At 40.8% G+C, this 21,188-nt stretch overlaps 1 protein-coding gene across 1 annotated transcript in view; it reads left to right on the top strand.

Moving 5' to 3' along the window:
- Positions 1-21,188, top strand: part of piwil2 (piwi-like RNA-mediated gene silencing 2) — a 140,159-nt gene that overhangs the window by 68,721 nt on the left and 50,250 nt on the right. The window contains exons 12-14 of the mRNA XM_034171074.1: positions 222-410; positions 745-829; positions 11,902-11,994. Of these exons, the coding sequence (XP_034026965.1) occupies positions 222-410; positions 745-829; positions 11,902-11,994 (367 nt within the window). The remainder of the gene's footprint in view (positions 1-221; positions 411-744; positions 830-11,901; positions 11,995-21,188) is intronic.

The raw sequence follows: 21,188 nt of genomic DNA, 5'->3' as shown, positions 1-21,188 counted from the left end.
AAAGTTGTCTGAATAAAGTTAGTAGTGAATGAGTGATGCGTTGAGTTACAGGCTTTTCTTGGGAAAATTTGAGTGTAGCTTCTGGAAATAATATTGGTGCAGATCATCTGCATTACAAATCTGAATTCGTAAGTAGTTTTTTATTGATGGAAACAATTTATTCTTGACAGCTTCAACAAGAAAACTCACATCTCTGATGTTGTATCCCAACTGTCCCCTAGGAAAGAGATGTACCAACAGAGCAAAGAGAACTTCCAAGACGAATGCACAAAGGAACTGATTGGCAGCATTGTCATAACCCGCTACAACAACCGCACTTACCGCATTGATGCCATTGAGTGGAATAAGTCACCCAAAGACACGTTCACTTTGATGGATGGTACAACAACCACCTTTGTGGACTACTATAAGTAAGACTACAAGTCATCACATTTTCAACTGTATATATGTGTGACTGTATCTGAGTGTTTAATATAATTTGTGTGTGTGTGTTAGCTCTGGTAACTGTTTATTATATCTATTCCAGAAAATGGATGTTGTTCCCAAAATGATTTGGTGTGTGTCTGTGTGCATTGTGTGTAGTTTTTTTTTTTTTTTGCTAAATCTGAGGTGGTCTGCATCAAGGGTCTAATCTGATATTACTATACAGATACTCAACTTTTCAGGAAAAAATTATTTTCCTGGTTAACGTGTACTTGGTTTTGTCTCTGTACAACTTCATGGAATATTTGAACTGTGCAACAGCAAGAACTACGGGATCACAATCAAAGAGATGGATCAGCCTCTGCTCATGCATCGACCGAAAGAGAGATCCAAGCAAGGCGGGAAGGTAAACAAACTGGAATATAGAAGTTATGATATACACTCAACAAAAATATAAACGCAACACTTTTGCTTTTGCTCCCATTTTGTATGAGATGAACTCAAAGATCTAAAACTTTCCACATACACAATATCACCATTTCCCTCAAATATTGTTCACAAACCAGTCTAAATCTGTGATAGTGAGCACTTCTCCTTTGCTGAGATAATCCATCCCACCTCACAGGTGTGCCATATCAAGATGCTGATTAGACACCATGATTAGTGCACAGGTGTGCCTTAGACTGCCCACAATAAAAGGCCACTCTGAAAGGTGCAGTTTTGTTTTATTGGGGGGGGATACCAGTCAGTATCTGGTGTGACCACCATTTGCCTCATGCAGTGCAACACATCTCCTTCACATAGAGTTGATCAGGTTGTCAATTGTGGCCTGTGGAATGTTGGTCCACTCCTCTTCAATGGCTGTGCGAAGTTGCTGGATTTTGGCAGGAACTGGTACACGCTGTCGTATACGCCGGTCCAGAGCATCCCAAACATGCTCAATGGGTGACATGTCCGGTGAGTATGCCGGCCATGCAAGAACTGGGACATTTTCAGCTTCCAAGAATTGTGTACAGATCCTTGCAACATGGGGCCGTGCATTATCCTGCGGCAACATGAGGTGATGTTCTTGGATGTATGGCACAACAATGGGCCTCAGGGTCTCGTCACGGTATTTCTGTGCATTCAAAATGCCATCAATAAAATGCACCTGTGTTCTTCATCCATAACAGACGCCTGCCCATACCATAACCCCACCGCCACCATGGGCCACTTGATCCACAACATTGACATCAGAAAACCGCTCAACCACACGATGCCACAGACGCTGTCTGCCATCTGCCCTGGACAGTGTGAACCGGGATTCATCCGTGAAGAGAACACCTCTCCAACGTGTCAAACGCCAGCGAATGTGAGCATTTGCCCACTCAAGTCGGTTACGACGACGAACTGGAGTCAGGTCGAGACCCCGATGAGGACGACAAGCATGCAGATGAGCTTCCCTGAGACGGTTTCTGACAGTTTGTGCAGAAATTCTTTGGTTATGCAAACCGATTGATTCAGCAGCTGTCCGAGTGGCTGGTGTCAGACGATCTTGGAGGTGAACATGCTGGATGTGGAGGTCCTGGGCTTGTGTGGTTACACGTGGTCTGCGGTTGTGAGGCTGGTTGGATGTACTGCCAAATTCTCTGAAACGCCTTTGGAGACGGCTTATGGTAGAGAAATGAACATTCAATACACGAGCAACAGCTCTGGTTGACATTCCTGCTGTCAGCATGCCAATTGCATGCTCCCTCAAATCTTGCGACATCTGTGGCATTGTGCTGTGTGATAAAACTGCACCTTTCAGAGTGGCCTTTTATTGTGGGCAGTCTAAGGCACACCTGTGCACTAATCATGGTGTCTAATCAGCATCTTGGTATGGCACACCTGTGAGGTGGGATGGATTATCTTAGCGAAGGAGAAGTGCTCACTATCACAGATTTAGACTGGTTTGTGAACAATTTTTGAGGGAAATGGTGATAATTGTGTATGCGGAAAAAGTTTTAGATCTTTGAGTTCATCTCATACAAAATGGGAGCAAAACCAAAAGTGTTGCGTTTATATTTTTGTTGAGTGTATTTCCTTATGTCCAAAATTTCCAAACTGTTTGGTAAATAATAAAATTACCACAAGTGAAATGGAAACGGTAAATAATTGTATAAAAATTCTGTCAGCATTTTGTTGTTGAATATTCATATTTAGAAGTCCAACTATGGATGAGGGCTTGTATTATTCACTTTTACAACAGAGGCATATCCGTTTTGGCTTAGGATTTCTGGTGAGTGGTGTTTTCAGTATAGGAAACTGGAAGTCATTACACAGGTAAAAACAAATGTTTTTGAAAAGCTCAAAGGGAACAAACTCTGGCTCACCCACGGTTCATAACAGAGTGGGAAGATGGCATGAAAAATTGGTCCTTGATTATGTATGCCAATGTTTTTAACTACTTTGTGTTGTCACTCGGCATGGACAGTTTGGCTATGAGGAACTATAAAAGCACTGAAGCCTATCAATACTGACAAGTAGTACCGCCATAATGCCAAGATTACGTAATGTTAATACATGTATGGTGTTATTTCATGCATTGCTTGGTTGTGTCAAATGCCAGAAAATGAGTAAATTAGATAGCAGCAAATGCTACAAACACAGTTTACCTGTTTGCCTCACTAGTATCCACTGTGGCTTCTTCAACGGAGCATTGTAGTCCAACCATTCCTCTGAGTAAGGATGCAGTGGTGTGGGTTTTTCCTCCACAACATGAGAAGAACAGACATCGGGACATTTGGGTGGATTTTTCAAATTAAGCCCCTTTAGCGATACCTCATACTTCTCTTCTGCCTCTACTGGTGGTTGGCTCTCACTGCGGTATTGTATCACTTCCTGTTCCGTTAACATGGCGGCTTCTCCTGTCTCTCCCGCACTTTTCTGCTCTGGGTGTGAAATGTTTAGTTATTCCTCGGCCTCCTTTAGCAGTAATGGTACTTGTAATAAGTGTAGCTTATTCGAGACTCGGCTCCGCACCTTGGAAAATCCTACAGCTAGCCAGGCCCCTGTAGTCGGTGCGGACCAAGGTAGCTTAGCCGCCGTTAGTTCCCCTCCGGCAGATCCCGAGCAGCCGGGAAAGCAGGCCGACTGGGTGACTGTGAGGAGGAAGCGTAGTCCTAAACAGAAGCCCCGTGTACACCGCCAACCCGTTCACATCTCTAACCGTTTTTCCCCACTCGGCGACACACCCGCCGAGGAACAAACTCTGGTTATTGGCGACTCTGTTTTGAGAAATGTGAAGTTAGCGACACCAGCAACCATAGTCAATTGTCTTCCGGGGACCAGGGCAGGCGACGTTGAAGGAAATTTGAAACTGCTGGCTAAGGCTAAGCGTAAATTTGGTAAGATTGTAATTCACGTCGGCAGTAATGACACCCGGTTATGCCAATCGGAGGTCACTAAAATTAACATTGAATCGGTGTGTAACTTTGCAAAAACAATGTCGGACTCTGTAGTTTTCTCTGGGCCCCTCCCCAATCGGACCGGGAGTGACATGTTTAGCTGCATGTTCTCCCTGAATTGCTGGCTGTCTGAGTGGTGTCCAAAAAATGAGGTGGGCTTCATAGATAATTGGCAAAGCTTCTGGGGAAAACCTGGTCTTGTTAGGAGAGACGGCATCCATCCCACTTTGGATGAAGCAGCTCTCATTTCTAGAAATCTGGCCAATTTTCGTAAATCCTCCAAACCGTGACTATCCAGGGTTGGGACCAGGAAGCAGAGTTGTAGTCTTACACACCTCTCTGCAGCTTCTCTCCCCCTGCCATCCCCCCAATACCCCATCCCCGTAGAGACGGTGCCTGCTCCCAGACCACCAATAACCAGCAAAAATCTATTTAAGCATAAAAATTCAAAAAGAAAAAGAGCACCTTCAACTGCACCACAGACTAAAACAGTTAAATGTGGTCTATTAAACATTAGATCTCTCTCTTCTGAGTCCCTGTTAGTAAATAATATAATAATTGATCAACATATTGATTTATTCTGCCTTACAGAAACCTGGTTACAGCAGGATGAATATGTTAGTTTAAATGAGTCAACACCCCCGAGTCACACTAACTGCCAGAATGCTCGTAGCACGGGCCGAGGCGGAGGATTAGCAGCAATCTTCCACTCCAGCTTATTAATTAATCAAAAACCCAGACAGAGCTTTAATTCATTTGAAAGCTTGTCTCTTAGTCTTGTCCATCCAAATTGGAAGTCCCAAAACCAGTTTTATTTGTTATTATCTATCGTCCACGTGGTCGTTACTGTGAGGTTCTCTGTGAATTTTCGGACCTTTACTCTGATGGACTACCCAGCAGTGGGGAGTAAGTTTCATTACAGTAGAAGTCTTTCAGAAAGCGCTGTAACTAGGTTTAAGGATATGATTCCTTCTTTATGTTCTCCAATGCCATATACCAACACAGGGCAGAGTAGCTACCTAAACTCTGTGAGTGAGATAGAGTATCTCGTCAATAGTTTTATATCCTCATTGAGGACAACTTTGGATGCTGTAGCTCCTCTGAAAAAGAGAGCCTTAAATCAGAAGTGCCTGACTTTGTGGTATAACTCACAAACTCGCAGCTTAAAGCAGATAACCCGTAAGTTGGAGAGGAAATGCGTCTCACTAATTTAGAAGATCTTCACTTAGCCTTGAAAAAGAGTCTGTTGCTCTATAAAAAAGCCCTCCGTAAAGCTAGGACATCTTAACTACTCATCACTAATTGAAGAAAATAAGAACAACCCCAGGTTTCTTTTCAGCACTGTAGCCAGGCTGACAAAGAGTCAGGGCTCTATTGAGCCGAGTATTCCTTTAACTTTAACTAGTAATGACTTCATGACTTTCTTTGCTAATAAAATTTTAACTATTAGAGAAAGAAATTACTCAAACATCCCAAAGACATATCGTTCTCTTTGGCTGCTTTCAGTGATGCCGATATTGGGTAAGAGTCTTTCTCTCCGATTGTTCTGTCTGAGTTATTTTCGTTAGTTACTTCCTCCAAACCATCAACATGTCTATTAGACCCCATTCCTACCAGACTGCTCAAGGAAGCCCTACCATTAATTAATGCGTCGATCTTAAATATGATCAGTCTGTCTTTATTAGTTGGCTATGTACCACAGGCTTTTAAGGTGGCAGTAATTAAACCATTACTTAGAAAGCCATCACTTGACCCAGCTATCTTAGCTAATTATAGGCCAATCTCCAACCTTCCTTTTCTCAAAAATTCTTGAAAGGGTAGTTGTAAAACTGCTAACTGATCATCTGCAGAGGAATGGTCTATTTGAAGAGTTTCAGTCAGGGTTTAGAATTCATCATAGTACAGAAACAGCATTAGTGAAGGTTACAAATGATCTTCTTATGGCCTCGGACAGTGGACTCATCTCTGTGCTTGTTCTGTTAGACCTCAGTGCTGCTTTTGATACTGTTGACCATAAAATTTTATTACAGAGATTATAGCATGCCATAGGTATTAAAGGCACTGCGCTGCGGTGGTTTGAATCATATTTATCTAATAGATTACAATTTGTTCATATAAATGGGGAATCTTCTTCACAGACTAAGGTTAATTATGGAGTTCCACAAGGTTCTGTGCTAGGACCAATTTTATTCACTTTATACATGCTTCCCTTAGGCAGTATTATTAGACAGCATTGCTTAAATTTTCATTGTTACGCAGATGATACCCAGCTTTATCTATCCATGAAGCCAGAGGACACACACCAATTAGCTAAACTGCAGGATTGCCTTACAGAATTAAAGACATGGATGACCTCTAATTTCCTGCTTTTAAACTCAGATAAAACCAAAGTTATTGTACTTGGCCCCACAAATCTTAGAAACATGGTGTCTAACCAGATCCTTACTCTGGATGGCATTACCCTGACCTCTAGTAATACTGTGAGAAATCTTGGAGTCATTTTTGATCAGGATATGTCATTCAATGCGCATATTAAACAAATATGTAGGACTGCTTTTTTGCATTTGCACAATATCTCTAAAATTAGAAAGGTCTTGTCTCAGAGTGATGCTGAAAAACTAATTCATGCATTTATTTCCTCTATGCTGGACTTTTGTAATTCATTATTATCAGGTTGTCCTAAAAGTTCCCTGAAAAGCCTTCAGTTAATTCAAAATGCTGCAGCTAGAGTACTAACGGGGACTAGAAGGAGAGAGCATATCTCACCCATATTGGCCTCTCTTCATTGGCTTCCTGTTAATTCTAGAATAGAATTTAAAATTCTTCTTCTTACTTATAAGGTTTTGAATAATCAGGTCCCATCTTATCTTAGGGACCTCATAGTACCATATCAGCCCAATAGAGCGCTTCGCTCTCAGACTGCAGGCTTACTTGTAGTTCCTAGGGTTTGTAAGAGTATAATGGGAGGCAGAGCCTTCAGCTTTCATGCTCCTCTCCTCTGGAACCAGCTCCCAATTCGGATCAGGGAGACAGACACCCTCTCTACTTTTAAGATTAGGCTTAAAACTTTCCTTTTTGCTAAAGCTTATAGTTAGGGCTGGATCAGGTGACCCTGAACCATCCCTTAGTTATGCTGCTATAGACTTAGACTGCTGGGGGGTTCCCATGATGCACTGAGTGTTTCTTTCTCTTTTTGCTCTGTATGCACCACTCTGCATTTAATCATTAGTGATTGATCTCTGCTCCCCTCCACAGCATGTCTTTTTCCTGGTTCTCTCCCTCAGCCCCAACCAGTCCCAGCAGAAGACTGCCCCTCCCTGAGCCTGGTTCTGCTGGAGGTTTCTTCCTGTTAAAAGGGAGTTTTTCCTTCCCACTGTCGCCAAGTGCTTGCTCACAGGGGGTCGTTTTGACCGTTGGGGTTTTTCCGTAATTATTGTATGGCTTTGCCTTACAATATAAACCACCTTGGGGCAACTGTTTGTTGTGATTTGGTGCTATATAAATAAAATTGATTTGAATTGATTTGATATAGCGAGCACCGGATATCCTTGTCTTTCAATGGAGGAGGGAACAAGTTAAATACTGGTCCACAGCACTCAGATCTCTTCTTTCCAAGTTTAAAACATCATTCTGAAAGCGATAGTTTCCTCTTCTTCCAGATGTTGTGGCACCCAAGAACTGAACAATTAATGCTGTTCATGTTTGGACACTTGTAGCGTACTGTGTTCCTACGTAGCTAATCATCAGACGCAGTGGTAAACCGGAGGTTGTTTGCCAAAATGGAGCCGCCCACCCTGACTTCCTGAACAAAGTGAATAACCCAGTGTTGATGCCGGGTTTGAGTTAAGCATTAGGGATTGTGATAATGGATTTGGTTTCTGTCATACATGTCCAAGTTCATCCCAGAGATGTTTTGAAGAGTTAATTTTAGATAATCTAATCTCATGGGCAACAACAACCCCACCATATTGTCCAAAGGAATTTTAGGTCACACTGGCTGTGTGTGAGTGGGCATTGTCATGCTCAAGCACCAATCTGTTGCCATAACAAGAGGAGGAGGAAAACTGCCAGCAATACCTCATTCAGTGATTCATTTATTTTCTGCTGCTTGTCTGGGTTGTGGTGGCACCAATATCTCATTGATGTCAATTGCACAATCAGATTTCCTTCAACAAAAAAATCAGCTTTGATATAAAGTGAGAATGGATATCATCCAAATCATCACTGTGGAGCTTCATATCCATCCCAGCTGCAGCAGACTTTGAGTCGTCCATCAGGATAACTTGACCTTGAACTGATAGATGTGAAAATGTGGATGGATGCATGCCACCTCCTCTGTTGCTCTTCATCTGGTCATGATTCCAGTTACCATATTTTCTGTACTATAAATCGTAGCAGAGTACCGTATTAGTGACATCTTTTCAAAATTGTGTCATCAGGAGAAAGATGTGACTTTTTAGCCAGCAGGGAAATTCACAAGTTAGTGTAATGATAGCATCAGCATAATCAAATTAAATAAAATAAAACCATGAAAAAGCTATGTAAAGTATATGTGAAAAAGGCCAAATAAAACATTATGGATAAATGAAGTGAAAGAAAAGCACAGGATACAGAATTGTAATAGGAAGGGTTAATTACGCTTGGAAAGTAATTGCACCAGAAATGTAACAGGTATAGTAAATTTAAAAATATTATTGAATGAAGCTGAAAAATATTAAATAATAAAGTGTGGGAGAAATAAATAGCAGTGCAGATAACTGTGGTATTTTATAGCAAAATTATGCTATGTGGCAAGAACAGCATTGTAAATGGACTGCATTTATATAGCGCTTTTCCATCTGCATCAGATGCTCAAAACGCTTTACAATTTTGCCTCACATTCACCCCGATGTCATTGTGACTGTCCTGCATTTAAGATGGTGTTGTACAGTCTGATGGCTGACAGCAACTTTGGTCTGGTTCCATTTTACAGTGTGGGTGCAGTAATTTACTTAAGAAAATAAAAACTAAGTCGCATTGATCTATAGCTGCCTTTGTTTTTGAAGTGTGGTGCTACAGATTCATGCGACAAGCAAAATGAATTTCATCGGCACATTTATATTGCACATGATGTTAGCAAGCAAACTGTAATGAGCTAATTAATGTTATTGTACAAAGCACACAGTCACAAAATGTGACTGAATTAGGGCTGCAGCTATCGATTATTTTAGTAATCGCGTATTCTCTCGATTATTCTGGTGATTAATCGAGTAATCGGATAAAAAGTACTTTTGCGTTTTAAAACATTAACAATCCAGGGCTCTCCCTAAGTAATGGCACAATGTCACTGCGTCATCATGGAGACTGTCAAATTTAGTGTATCCCTTTCTGTTTTTCTGGGTAATTATTTAACTTTTCACATCTTTACAAGTTTTGGATCGTTCCTGGTGTCAGGAGCTCAGCCAGAGTCTTGACATTTTGCTGAAATGGCGATGGGATGTGGCTTTCTGTTTTTTATTTTCCCCAACTTGTAAAATTTAACCATTTTTATTCATTTATTTATTAAGGTGGTGGACTGGGTCCCTGCATGAATTTCTTTTTAACACTCTGCAATTCAGCCAATGCATTTCATTTTCAGCTGGAGGCTGAACATGCAGCCTCGCAGTCACTGGTTTATGTATTATTATTATTTTATTTGAGTTCCCGTGTTTGTGAAGCATTGTGTGTTGCCCAAAAAAGCAAAAATTAAAAAGCGAAACACTCATTGCGAGTCACACAGAAGAAAGTGTGGACTTCTTCCAGAAACTGTGGCTGGGACGGAGCTGTGTGAGGGCCGTGCTGAGCCACTCACACCGGGCAGAGAGAGGCAGCAGCCGGCCACCGCGCATAGACCGGCCAGCATACGAAACTGTGTTAAAAAAAAAACAACAAAAAAAAACACACTGCTTTGCTTTAAATACACAGTAAGCTATTTCAGATGATCAGCGTGGACTGTCTTTTTCCTAAAAGGCTTTATTTCACTCTGTTTGTCACGTTGGAAAGCTGTAGCTTTTGTGCTAATTTGATTAGCGCTTGCTCTACTACTACTTCTGTTTGTTTTTCTGGGGACATTACAACGCCACACACAGGCCTGGCATAGTACTACAACGTTAAACGAAGCTTTGAGGCACAGAATTCGCCTCGAACATTTTTTGTAATCGAATTATTCGAATTACTCGATTAATCGTTTCAGCCCTAGACTGAATCAGTTTTTGTTTCTACCGAACGGACATGCAGTGTAAGTAAATGGTTGACTATGCAGAACATTATTTGTTGCCCAAACACATTAGCTTTTGCTTGCTGACCTGCCATTGCTGTTCTTGTTGTCTCACACAGTCTAAACAATTGTATCAAAGTTACTCATTTTCTCTATCCACTTACTCCATTTAAGGGTCACGAGGGGTGGAGCCTATGCCAGCAGTCATAAAGCGAGAGGCGGTGTACACCCTAGAGAGGATGCCAGTTTATTGTAGGGCCACATATAGACAGGCAAATCCAGCCACCCTCACTTACACGTGGTCAATTTTTAAAGTCACCAATTCACCTTGCCTACATGTCTTTGGAAGTGGAACGAAGCACCCAAAGGGAACCCACGCAAACACTGGGAGGACGTGCTAAACTCCACACAGAAAGGACGAAGCAGGAAGCCACCCCACAACCTTCTTGTTGTGAGGCAATAGGGCTAACCAGTGCGCCACCTTATCGCCCATATCAAAGTTGTACTCTCCCTTTTTATCCCCCTGGTATGAAATACGGGGGGATAAAATATAGCGATCAGCATGTCTATCTGTCTGTCTTTGCTTGTTTGCACAATATCTCAAGAACCAGTTGACCAATTTCATTCATATTTAGCATAATATGTACTTGGGTGATCCCCACACCAGTCGATTACATTGACTTTAGGGTCACTTTCAAGGTCACAGTGAGATATTCAAGATATTGTCATTGGCATCCTTGTTAGTGCGGTATCTCAAGAACCAGTTGACCAATTTCATTCATATTTAGCATAAGGGTGTACTTGGGTTAGCCCCGACACTTTGTATTACTGATTTGTGGGGACCAGGGGGATATGTCATCTCCTGATGACTCTTGTTATTCGAGTGTGGTTTTTCAGTTTGAGAGCATGATTGTATAAATTTAGGCATCCTCTGAGAGACAATGTCTCGATCATTCAAATCTTCTTGTTTTATTGCAGATGGTTTGTTACTGCCACGTTCTGCTTTAAAGTGTGAATCATATATTATTCATATAGTATTTTCTCCCTATATATATTGCTTCAAAATGTAACCCCCCAAATAACTTTTTAAAAAAAATCTGTGACTTGTAGTCCCAAAAATGAGATACTTGGTTTCTATGAGCTTGTGATAGTTGTGGAAACAGATAACACCAAAGTTATTTTGAATCTTATAGGAGACAACTTCAGGCTTTAGACGTGCCAGCAACAAAGATGTGGAACTGGTATCCATAAAGAAAAAGAAACAAAACAGGAAGTCATAAACATCTGCACTACCAGTTAAACGTGTGGACACACATTCCCATTCAGTTGATTGGAGACATGCCCATTTTATATTTGACAATTGATATTTGAAAGCCATTTTATGTCACAGATATTCATATTTTAATTTGGCATTTTAATGTTTGTAGTTAAATTGCCTGTGACTATAGCAAAATGCAACACACTAAAGTGTATTACTGGGTTGGACTATCCTCAGTTATTGAATTAGAATGCCCCCTTGTGGTTACAACGGTGATTGATTGGGCTTTTTATACCCTGACCGTATACATACACAAAATAACAGGTGTTATTTGTGCAGTCTTAACTCTTTACAACAGGTGCAGTTGAGTTGTCATATCAAGCTTGTTGCTTGGTTATTTGTGGAGGGGGGGTTGTTTTGTTTGTTTTAGGGACCAAGGTATTGATGTTCCTAACATATAGAGCCATTGGGAGTATAAAGATGTTATTTTTGAAGAAATTGCACAACCTTTTGAGTTACAACTGTCCAGATAAACTGCTTTTTATGATGTGTTGCAGCAAATCATCACTGGAGAGATACTCTTGGTACCAGAGCTTTCCTTCATGACTGGCATCCCTGAGAAAATGAAGAAAGACTTCAAAGCTATGAAGGTAAAGTTCCCATTTTGTGAGAGGTCATAGCATCAGGCCTGGATGTACAAGACCTCGGTTACATATTTTGCAGCGTGGACTGTTTTCATTGTATCGTCAGCTGGAGATAAAAACATTTGTGGGATTCACTTAACCCACAGCTACATGCTATTTTACCTTCGTCATTCTCTGTTAGCTCTTTAATGTTTAGCCCACTCATGCATGTCAATATTTCTCCCTCACTGTAAAGACGAGCACATTGCTTGCTTTGCCCTTGCACAAGTGCAGTGAGTGACAACAGGTACATCATGATGTAAATATTACATTAAGTTGGTAACACACAAATGCTGACGATAGCAGTCCAAAAATACAGTGAGGAAAATAAGTATTTGAACACCCTGTGGTTGTTCAAGTTCTCCCACTTAGAAATCTTGGAGGGGTCTGAAATTTTCATCTTAGGTACATGTCCACTGCGAGAGACATAATCTAAAAAAAATAAAACGGAATCACAATGTATGATTTTTTTTTTTTAAATAATTTATTTGTATGTTACTGCTGCAAATAAGTATTTGATCCCCTACCAACCAGCAAGAATTCTGGCTCACACAGACCTGTTCATTTTTCTTTAAGAAGCCCTCTTATTCAGCACTATTTACCTGTATTAATTGCACCTGTTTGAACTTGTTACCTGTATAAAAGACACCTGTTCACACACTCAATCAATCACACTCCAACGTGTCCACCATAGCCAAGACCAAAGAGCTGTCTAAGGACACCAGGGACAAAACTGTAGACCTGCACAAGGCTGGGATGGACTACAGGACAACAGGCAAGCAGCTTGGTAGATGACAACAACTGTTCTGATTATTTATTAGAAAGTGGAAGAAACACAAGATGACTGTCAATCTCCCTCGGTCTGGGATTCCATGCAAGATCTCACTTTGTGGGGTAAGGATGATTCTGGGAAAGCTCAGAACCACACAGGAAGACCTGGTCAATGACCTGAAGAGAGCTGGGACCACAGTCACAAAGATTGCATTAGTAACACATCATGCTGTCATGGTTTAAAATCCTGCAGGGCAGCAAGGTCCCCCTGCTCAAGCCAGCACATGTCCAGGCCCGTTTGAAGTTCACCAGTGACCATCTGGATGATCCAGAGGAGGCATGGGAGAAGGTCATGTGGTCAGATGAGACCAGAATAGAGCTTTTTGGAATCAACTCCACTTACCGTGTTTAGAGGATGAAAACAACCCCAAGAAAACCATCCCAACCATGAAGCTTGGGGGTGGAAACATCATACACTGGGGGTGCTCTTCTGCAAAGGGGACAGGACGACTGCACCGTATTGAAGGGAGGATGGATGGGTTCATGTACTGGGAGATTTTGGCAAACAACCTCCTTCCCTCAGTAAGAGCATTGAAGTTGGGTCATGGCTGGGTCTTCCAGCATGACAATGACCACAAACACACAGCCAGGGCAACTAAGGAGGGGCTCCATAAGAAGTATTTCAAGGTCCTGGAGTGGGTCCTGCAGTCTCCAGACCTGAACTCAATAGAAAATCTTTGGAGGGAGCTGAAACTCCAAGCCTGAAAGATCTAGAGAAGGTCTGTATGGAGGAGTGGACCAAAATCCCTGCTGCAGTGTGTGCAAACCTGGTGAAAAACTACAGGAAACATTTGACCTCTGTAATTGCAAACAAAGGCTGCTGTACCAAATATTAACATTGATTTTCACAGGTGTTTAAATACTTATTTGCAGCAGTAACATAAAACTAAATTGTTAAAAAAAAAAATCATACATTGTGATTTCCGGATTTTTTTTTTTTTTTGATTGTGTCTCTCACAGTAGACATGCACCTAAGATGACAATTTCAGACCCCTCCATGATTTCTAAGTGGGAGAACTTGCAAAACTGCAGGGTGTTCAAATACTTATTTTCCTCACTGTAAGTGTTGATGTCTCACCTAATGGTGAGTGACATCAATGTGCAAGTCTGTGTTTTCAAGAACTGGTATTAATGTTTCTTGATATATGAATCTTCCCTGCTGGTCTTTTCCAGTCCCTACATGCTTGACTTGTGATTAATATTCTCAACCCTGCTTAATATCATTTGTACCCCCTGCAAACAAAGGTTTGGGAAGATAAATAGGAATCACACTGTCTGTCCATCTTTCTATGAGTGTTGCAAATGTACCTCCTCCTAAATTGAAATCCTTGTTTGAGTTCAATGAAACTTCACAAAAAGGTAGCACCAACATATGAAGACACTGTAGTGGCTTAGTGGTTAGCACCGGTCCCTCAAAGCAAGAATGTTGTGGGATCACTTTCCACTCTTTCTGTGGAGTTTGCATGTTGTCCCTGTGCCTGGGTTTGTTGAAGAGCCGATTCCTAAAAGATGACTTCTAGACACGCTTTTGAGTAGATTTAGTTTGACTTTTTTGGATGTTAAGAGTACCCAAGTCTGTACACTGAAAGGGTGGGTTTACTTGTCTACGCATGCACATAACTCCAGAATGGGGTAATTGGTGCCGATGTGAGCAAAATTTCATGGAAACTCTCAGTACCCACTGTGAGTGATCAAAGATTGACTGATCAAAGCCCAGATGCTTCCAAGCAGAACAGTGTGACCTAGTGCAATGTTTCAGACTAATAAATGTTGCATTGTTTCACCATTTTCATTTTGACAGAGAAGTTATTGCTAAAGTTTGCTTTAATTTTTTATGTTTTTGAGATATAGCCATCCAAGGTTTTCTTCATAACTTTCTTCTATCAAAGGTAGAAAAATGATTTGAACTGCAAAATAATTCTGATATTGTCTGCTTTCTGGTGGTTATGATCATTAAAATTTCACTAACATACTTGTTTAGTTGTGTACCATTTCATAAAAAAGTATGTGGACACTTTTATGTGTTTTGAAAAATATTTAGGTACATCATACAAAAGACAAATATAAGACATCAGTGGGGTGGCACGGTGGTTAGTGGTTAGTACTGGTGCCTCATGAGCAAGAAGGTCATGGGATCACTTCTCGCCCTTTCTTTGTGGAGTTTGTGTTCTCCTTATATCTGCGTGGGCTTCCTCCGGGCACTCCAGTATCCTCCCACAATCAAAAATATGCTTACTTAGAATCTGCTACTTTCTCTGCCCCTGACCACGGCACCGTCTCTGTATCTGTGGTTCATCCCTGGGTAGACTGTCGCTACTCACTGTTCCTAGTGGTTAGATTGTCTGTAATTAGGATGAGTTAAATGCAGAGGACAAATTTTGTTGTATGTATGTATACAATGACAATAAACGCTATAATAATATTATTATTATTAGTAGTAGTAGTATTAGTATTATTATTAGTTATTATATTAAGATGTGCGGGAAGGAATGCAAGGATCCGTCACATTGTGACCACTGACAGGTGAAGTGAATAACAATATGACATTACAGTGTGCACGTTTACATGACTGTAATAATCAGATAACTGTTAGTAATCAGATAACTGTAATAATCTCATCTCTCGTGTTTCCATTCACTTAAGCAATCTGATAATCAGAAAAACCTGGTTTACGTGATTTCAGTTTATAAGATGGATTTCTTTCGAAGTGGAGAATAGGAGAAAGGACAGTTCTTGGGAAAAAAGAGACTTTACAGAGAAAAGACAGCACTCTCTCTCTCTCTCTCTCTCACTTTCTCTCTTTTTTCTCGCTCTGCCTCAGTCTGTCTGTCTCTCCCTCTCCCCCTCTGTCTTTCTCAGTGGGGAGGTTCGCTGAGTTGATGCACACGAAATATGACATCATGCTTTTAGGAAACTATTCATATATTTGTCTATTAAACTGCATAGATCACCAAGAAATTAGCTTTTTAGAACACAGAAACATGTTTGTGTTTCCTGGTAAATCATTTTGAACACACAACGGGCTCTCAGAACTTTGTAATTTGATGAAGGATGTTACGAGGCCTGACGAGACAGCAGTGCATCCCACTTTACATCTGGAAATAAATGTGTGTCATTTGCTTTTACACATGTGCAAATGTAAAAGAAAAATAAACCAGATTAATGGTATACATGCACTGAAGTAATCGGAGTGTTGGGGAGAAATACAGGTGTGTTAATCCGATTTCTCATATTCAAATAACGGTCGTTAATCATATTTTGCCATTTACATGGCCAGTTAATCAGATAACAATCTGATTGTTAATCAAATCGTTATCTAGCAACTGGATTTTTATGTGTATGTAAACAGGGCCAGAGACACCTGTCACTGGATGGGTGTATTAGACAGCAAGTGAATAATTTGTCCTCAAAGTTTAATGTGTTGGAACTGGGGGAAAATGGAGACACATAAAGATTTGAGTGACTTTAACAAGGACCAAATTATAATGGTGAGACCAGCGTGCAAGAGCATCTCCAAAACTTCACCTCTTTGGGATGTTCCCACTTTGTATAAGCCAAATTGGTATTATCGACACACATGCGGTGTGAATGTGTCCAGTGAAAGATCACACTTACCCACTTTTAGTAAACAAAGCATAGCAGCTGCATTACCTAAGTGTGTAATCCATTTATGTCTTGCCTTTGAAGTTACATTAGCATCGTTATGCAGTGTTATTAAAGCAGCATACTAGGTCTATATTTTTCCATGGATGGTACATGAGAGCTGCAAAAGTGGAAAAATGTGGCAAGTACATGAGTGAAAACAAGGCACAGCACATCTCATTTGTTATCCGACATAACGCTCTACACAATTTTCCAACATAATTGCAAGATCCTGGAGAACGTGGTGAGTGGCATAATTAGTAAGTTATTATTTTTACTTTACATATCTAAATAAACCAAGTAAAATATTGGATAATGTTTAAGAAAACATGTTTTCGATAATAAAATTTTAACTATTAGAGAAAAAATTACTCATAACCATCCCAAAGACGTATCGTTATCTTTGGCTGCTTTCAGTGATGCCGGTATTTGATTAGACTCTTTCTCTCCGATTGTTCTGAGTTATTTTCATTAGTTACTTCCTCCAAACCATCAACATGTCTATTAGACCCCATTCCTACCAGGCTGCTCAAGGAAGCCCTACCATTAATTAATGCTTCGATCTTAAATATGATCAATCTATTTTTATTAGTTGGCTATGTACCACAGGCTTTTAAGGTGGCAGTAATTAAACCATTACTTAAAAAGCCATCACTTGACCCAGCTATCTTAGCTAATTATAGGCCAATCTCCAACCTTCCAGAGATTAGAGCATGCCATAGGTATTAAAGGCACTGCGCTGCGGTGGTTTGAATCATATTTATCTAATAGATTACAATTTGTTCATGTAAATGGGGAATCTTCTTCACAGACTAAAGTTAATTATGGAGTTCCATAAGGTTCTGTGCTAGGACCAATTTTATTCACTTTATACATGTTTCCCTTAGGCAGTATTATTAGACGGCATTGCTTAAATTTTCATTGTTACGCAGATGATACCCAGCTTAATCTATCCATGAAGCCAGAGGACACACCAATTAGCTAAACTGCAGGATTGTCTTACAGACATAAAGACATGGATGACCTCTAATTTCCTGCTTTTAAACTCAGATAAAACTGAAGTTATTGTACTTGGCCCCACAAATCTTAGAAACATGGTGTCTAACCAGATCCTTACTCTGGATGGCATTACCCTGACCTCTAGTAATACTTTGAGAAATCTTGGAGTCATTTTTGATCAGGATATGTCATTCAATGCGCATATTAAACAAATATGTAGGACTGCTTTTTTGCATTTGCACAATATCTCTAAAATTAGAAAGGTCTTGTCTCAGAGTGATGCTGAAAAACTAATTCATGCATTTATTTCCTATAGGCTGGACTATTGTAATTCATTATTATCAGGTTGTCCTAAAAGTTCCCTGAAAAGCCTTCAGTTAATTCAAAATGCTGCAGCTAGAGTACTAACGGGGACTAGAAGGAGAGAGCATATCTCACCCATATTGGCCTCTCTTCATTGGCTTCCTGTTAATTCTAGAATAGAATTTAAAATTCTTCTTCTTACTTATAAGGTTTTGAATAATCGGGTCCCATCTTATCTTAGGGACCTCATAGTACCATATCACCCCAATAGAGCGCTTCGCTCTCAGACTGCAGGCTTACTTGTAGTTCGTAAGAGTAGAATGGGAGGCAGAGCCTTCAGCTTTCAGGCTCCTCTCCTGTGGAACCAGCTCCCAATTCAGATCAGGGAGACAGACACCCTCTCTACTTTTTAGATTAGGCTTAAAACTTTCCTTTTTGCTAAAGCTTATAGTTAGGGCTGGATCAGGTGACCCTGAACCATCCCTTAGTTATGCTGCTATAGACTTAGACTGCTGGGGGGTTCCCATGATGCACTGAGTGTTTCTTTCTCTTTTTGCTCTGTATGCACCACTCTGCATTTAATCATTAGTGATTGATCTCTGCTCCCCTCCACAGCATGTCTTTTTCCTGGTTCTCTCCCTCAGCTCCAACCAGTCCCAGCAGAAGACTGCCCCTCCCTGAGCCTGGTTCTGCTGGAGGTTTCTTCCTGTTAAAAGGGAGTTTTTCCTTCCCACTGTTGCCAAGTGCTTGATCACAGGGGGTCGTTTTGACCGTTGGGGTTTTTCCGTAATTATTGTATGGCGTTGCCTTACAGTATAAGGCGCCTTGGGGCAAGTGTTTGTTGTGATTTGGCGCTATATAAATAAAATTGATTTGATTTTGATTTGATAATGTTTTCAAAAACATGAACTTAAACCAGTGCTGCTGTTAGCACTAATGGTGTGTTTTGGGTCATTGTGAACTTTGACCCAGCCAGCATGCGCTGCGCAGACTGAGATGCTGAAAATTCAAATTTATTAATTTATATACCGCCAACTCATGACAAGGTCACCTCAAGGCACTTCACACAACACAGCTCAGAAAAACAGAACAAAATGAGTTAAAAGATTAATTTTCAATTTCAATTAATTTTCATTTATATAGCGCCAAATCACAACAGAGTTGCCTCAGAGTGCTTCACACAGGTAAGGTCTAACCTTACCAACCCCAGAGCAACAGTGGTAAGGAAAAACTCCCTCTGAGGAAGAAACCTCAAGCAGACCAGACTCAAAGGGGTGACCCTCTGCTTGGGCCATGCTACAAACATAAATTACAGAACAATTCACGGACGAATATACAAGAAATGCTATTGGCGCACAGGACAGGAGGATCGCCAACACTAACACAACTCCCATCTCTGGATGGAGCTGCACCTTAAACAGAGAGAAAAAACAGAATCAGGCATCAGAAAGACAAAAAATACAGTATAATTTGCCAGCATTAAACAACAAGAAAAACAGAGAAATACTAAGGTGATCACCGGTCACTAGCCCTAAACTTCACTAAAAGACCCAGAATTTAGGTAAAGTTGAGGCCGCAGCCCGCTCCAATTACTAATAAATGAATTAAAAGAGTAAAAAGCGTAAAACAAAACTGTACCAGTATGCTAGCCATATGAAAGGGAAAATAAGTGCGTCTTAAGTCTGGACATGAAAATATCCACAGAATCTGTTTTATTGATGCAGGGAGATCATTCCACAGAACAGAAGCACGATAAGAGAAAGCTCTGTGACCCGCAGACTTCTTATTCACCTTAGGGACACAAAGTAGTCCTGCACCCTGAGAACGTAAAGCCCGGGCCGGTACGTAAGGTTTAATTAGGTCAGCTAGGTAGGGAGGTGCCAGTCCATGAATAATTTTATAGGTTAGTAGCAGAACCTTAAAATCTGATCTCACTGGGACAGGAAGCCAGTGAAGAGATGCCAAAATGGGTGTAATGTGGTCGAACTTTCTGCTTCGTGTCAAAAGTCTGGCTGCAGCATTTTGAACCAATTGGAGACCCCTAATGCTAGACTGCGGTAAACCAGAAAATAGAACATTGCAGTAGTCTAATCGAGAAGAGATAAATGCATGGATCAGGGTCTCAGCATCAGCCATAGACAGGATGGGACGAATCTTCGCTATATTTTGCAGGTGGAAGAAAGCAGTCCTAGTAATATTTCTAATGTGGAGGCCAAAGGACAACGAAGGATCAAAAATGACCCCAAGGTTCCTCACTTTGTCAGTGTGATGTATGACACACGAGCCTAGGCTGAGCGTTAACTTGTCAAATTGATGCCGATGTCTCACTGGACCATGAACCATAATTTCAGTCTTATCAGAGTTTAAAAGTAGGAAGTTTCTACACATCCAACTTCTCACTGCTGCAAGGCAATCTTCTAAGGATTTTATGTGAACGAGATTACCAGCAGTTATCGGCATGTATAACTGAGTATCATCTGCATAGCAGTGAAAGGTAATCCCAAAACGCCGCAATATGTGCCCAAGGGGTGCTATATAAAGGGAGAAAAGCAGGGGGCCTAAGACAGACCCCTGTGGAACCCCAAATTTCATGTCACTAAGGTTAGAGGTAGTGTTACTGTACAAAACACAGTGAGAACGACTGGTCAGGTTTGACGTCAGCCATGCAAGGGCACTCCCAGTAATCCCAAAATGATTTTCCAGCCTATCAACTAGAATATGATGATCCACTGTATCAAATGCAGCACTGACATCTAACAGCAACAGAACCGTAGTGGTGTCCGAATCCATTGTAAGCAGAAGAGCATTCACCACTTTAGTGAGAGCCATCTGTGTGGAATGATATTTTCTAAAAGCAGACTGCAGTGGTGCAGAGATTATTCTCAGTAAGATAGTCTACGAGCTGCCGTGACACCACTTTTTCCAAAATTTTAGAGAAAAATGATAGATTTGATATCGGCTGATAGTTTGTAAATACACTAGGGTCAAGATTAGGTTTCTTAAGTAATGGTTTAATCATTGCAGATTTGAAACATTTAGGAACAGATTCAGAAGTTAAAGAAAGATTAATAATTTCCAGCACAGCCGGCCCAAGAGTGGGCTACAGGTCCTTAAACAGTTTTGTTGGTATAGGATCAAATAAACAGGTTGTGCTTTTTGTTGACATTACAAGTTTTGTCAGCATACCTAGTGAGATACTATCAAATTCTGTAAATGTAGGTCATACCTCAGTAGTGGCGCCCACCTCAATAGCAGGGTGTAGTGGCTGGGTTAAGGCATGCCGGGATATGTTTACCCTGATGTCTTCTATTTTCTTCCCAAAGTAATCCAGGAAATCTTGTGCTGTAAAAGGAGAGCGAACTACAGGTGGTTGTCCATGCATAAGT

The sequence above is a fragment of the Thalassophryne amazonica genome, chromosome 5, assembly GCF_902500255.1.
Source record: "Thalassophryne amazonica chromosome 5, fThaAma1.1, whole genome shotgun sequence".
In the NCBI taxonomy this organism is placed as follows: domain Eukaryota; kingdom Metazoa; phylum Chordata; class Actinopteri; order Batrachoidiformes; family Batrachoididae; genus Thalassophryne; species Thalassophryne amazonica.
The sequence above is the reverse complement of the archived record's forward strand: the minus strand, read 5'-3'. Positions and strand labels throughout refer to the sequence as shown.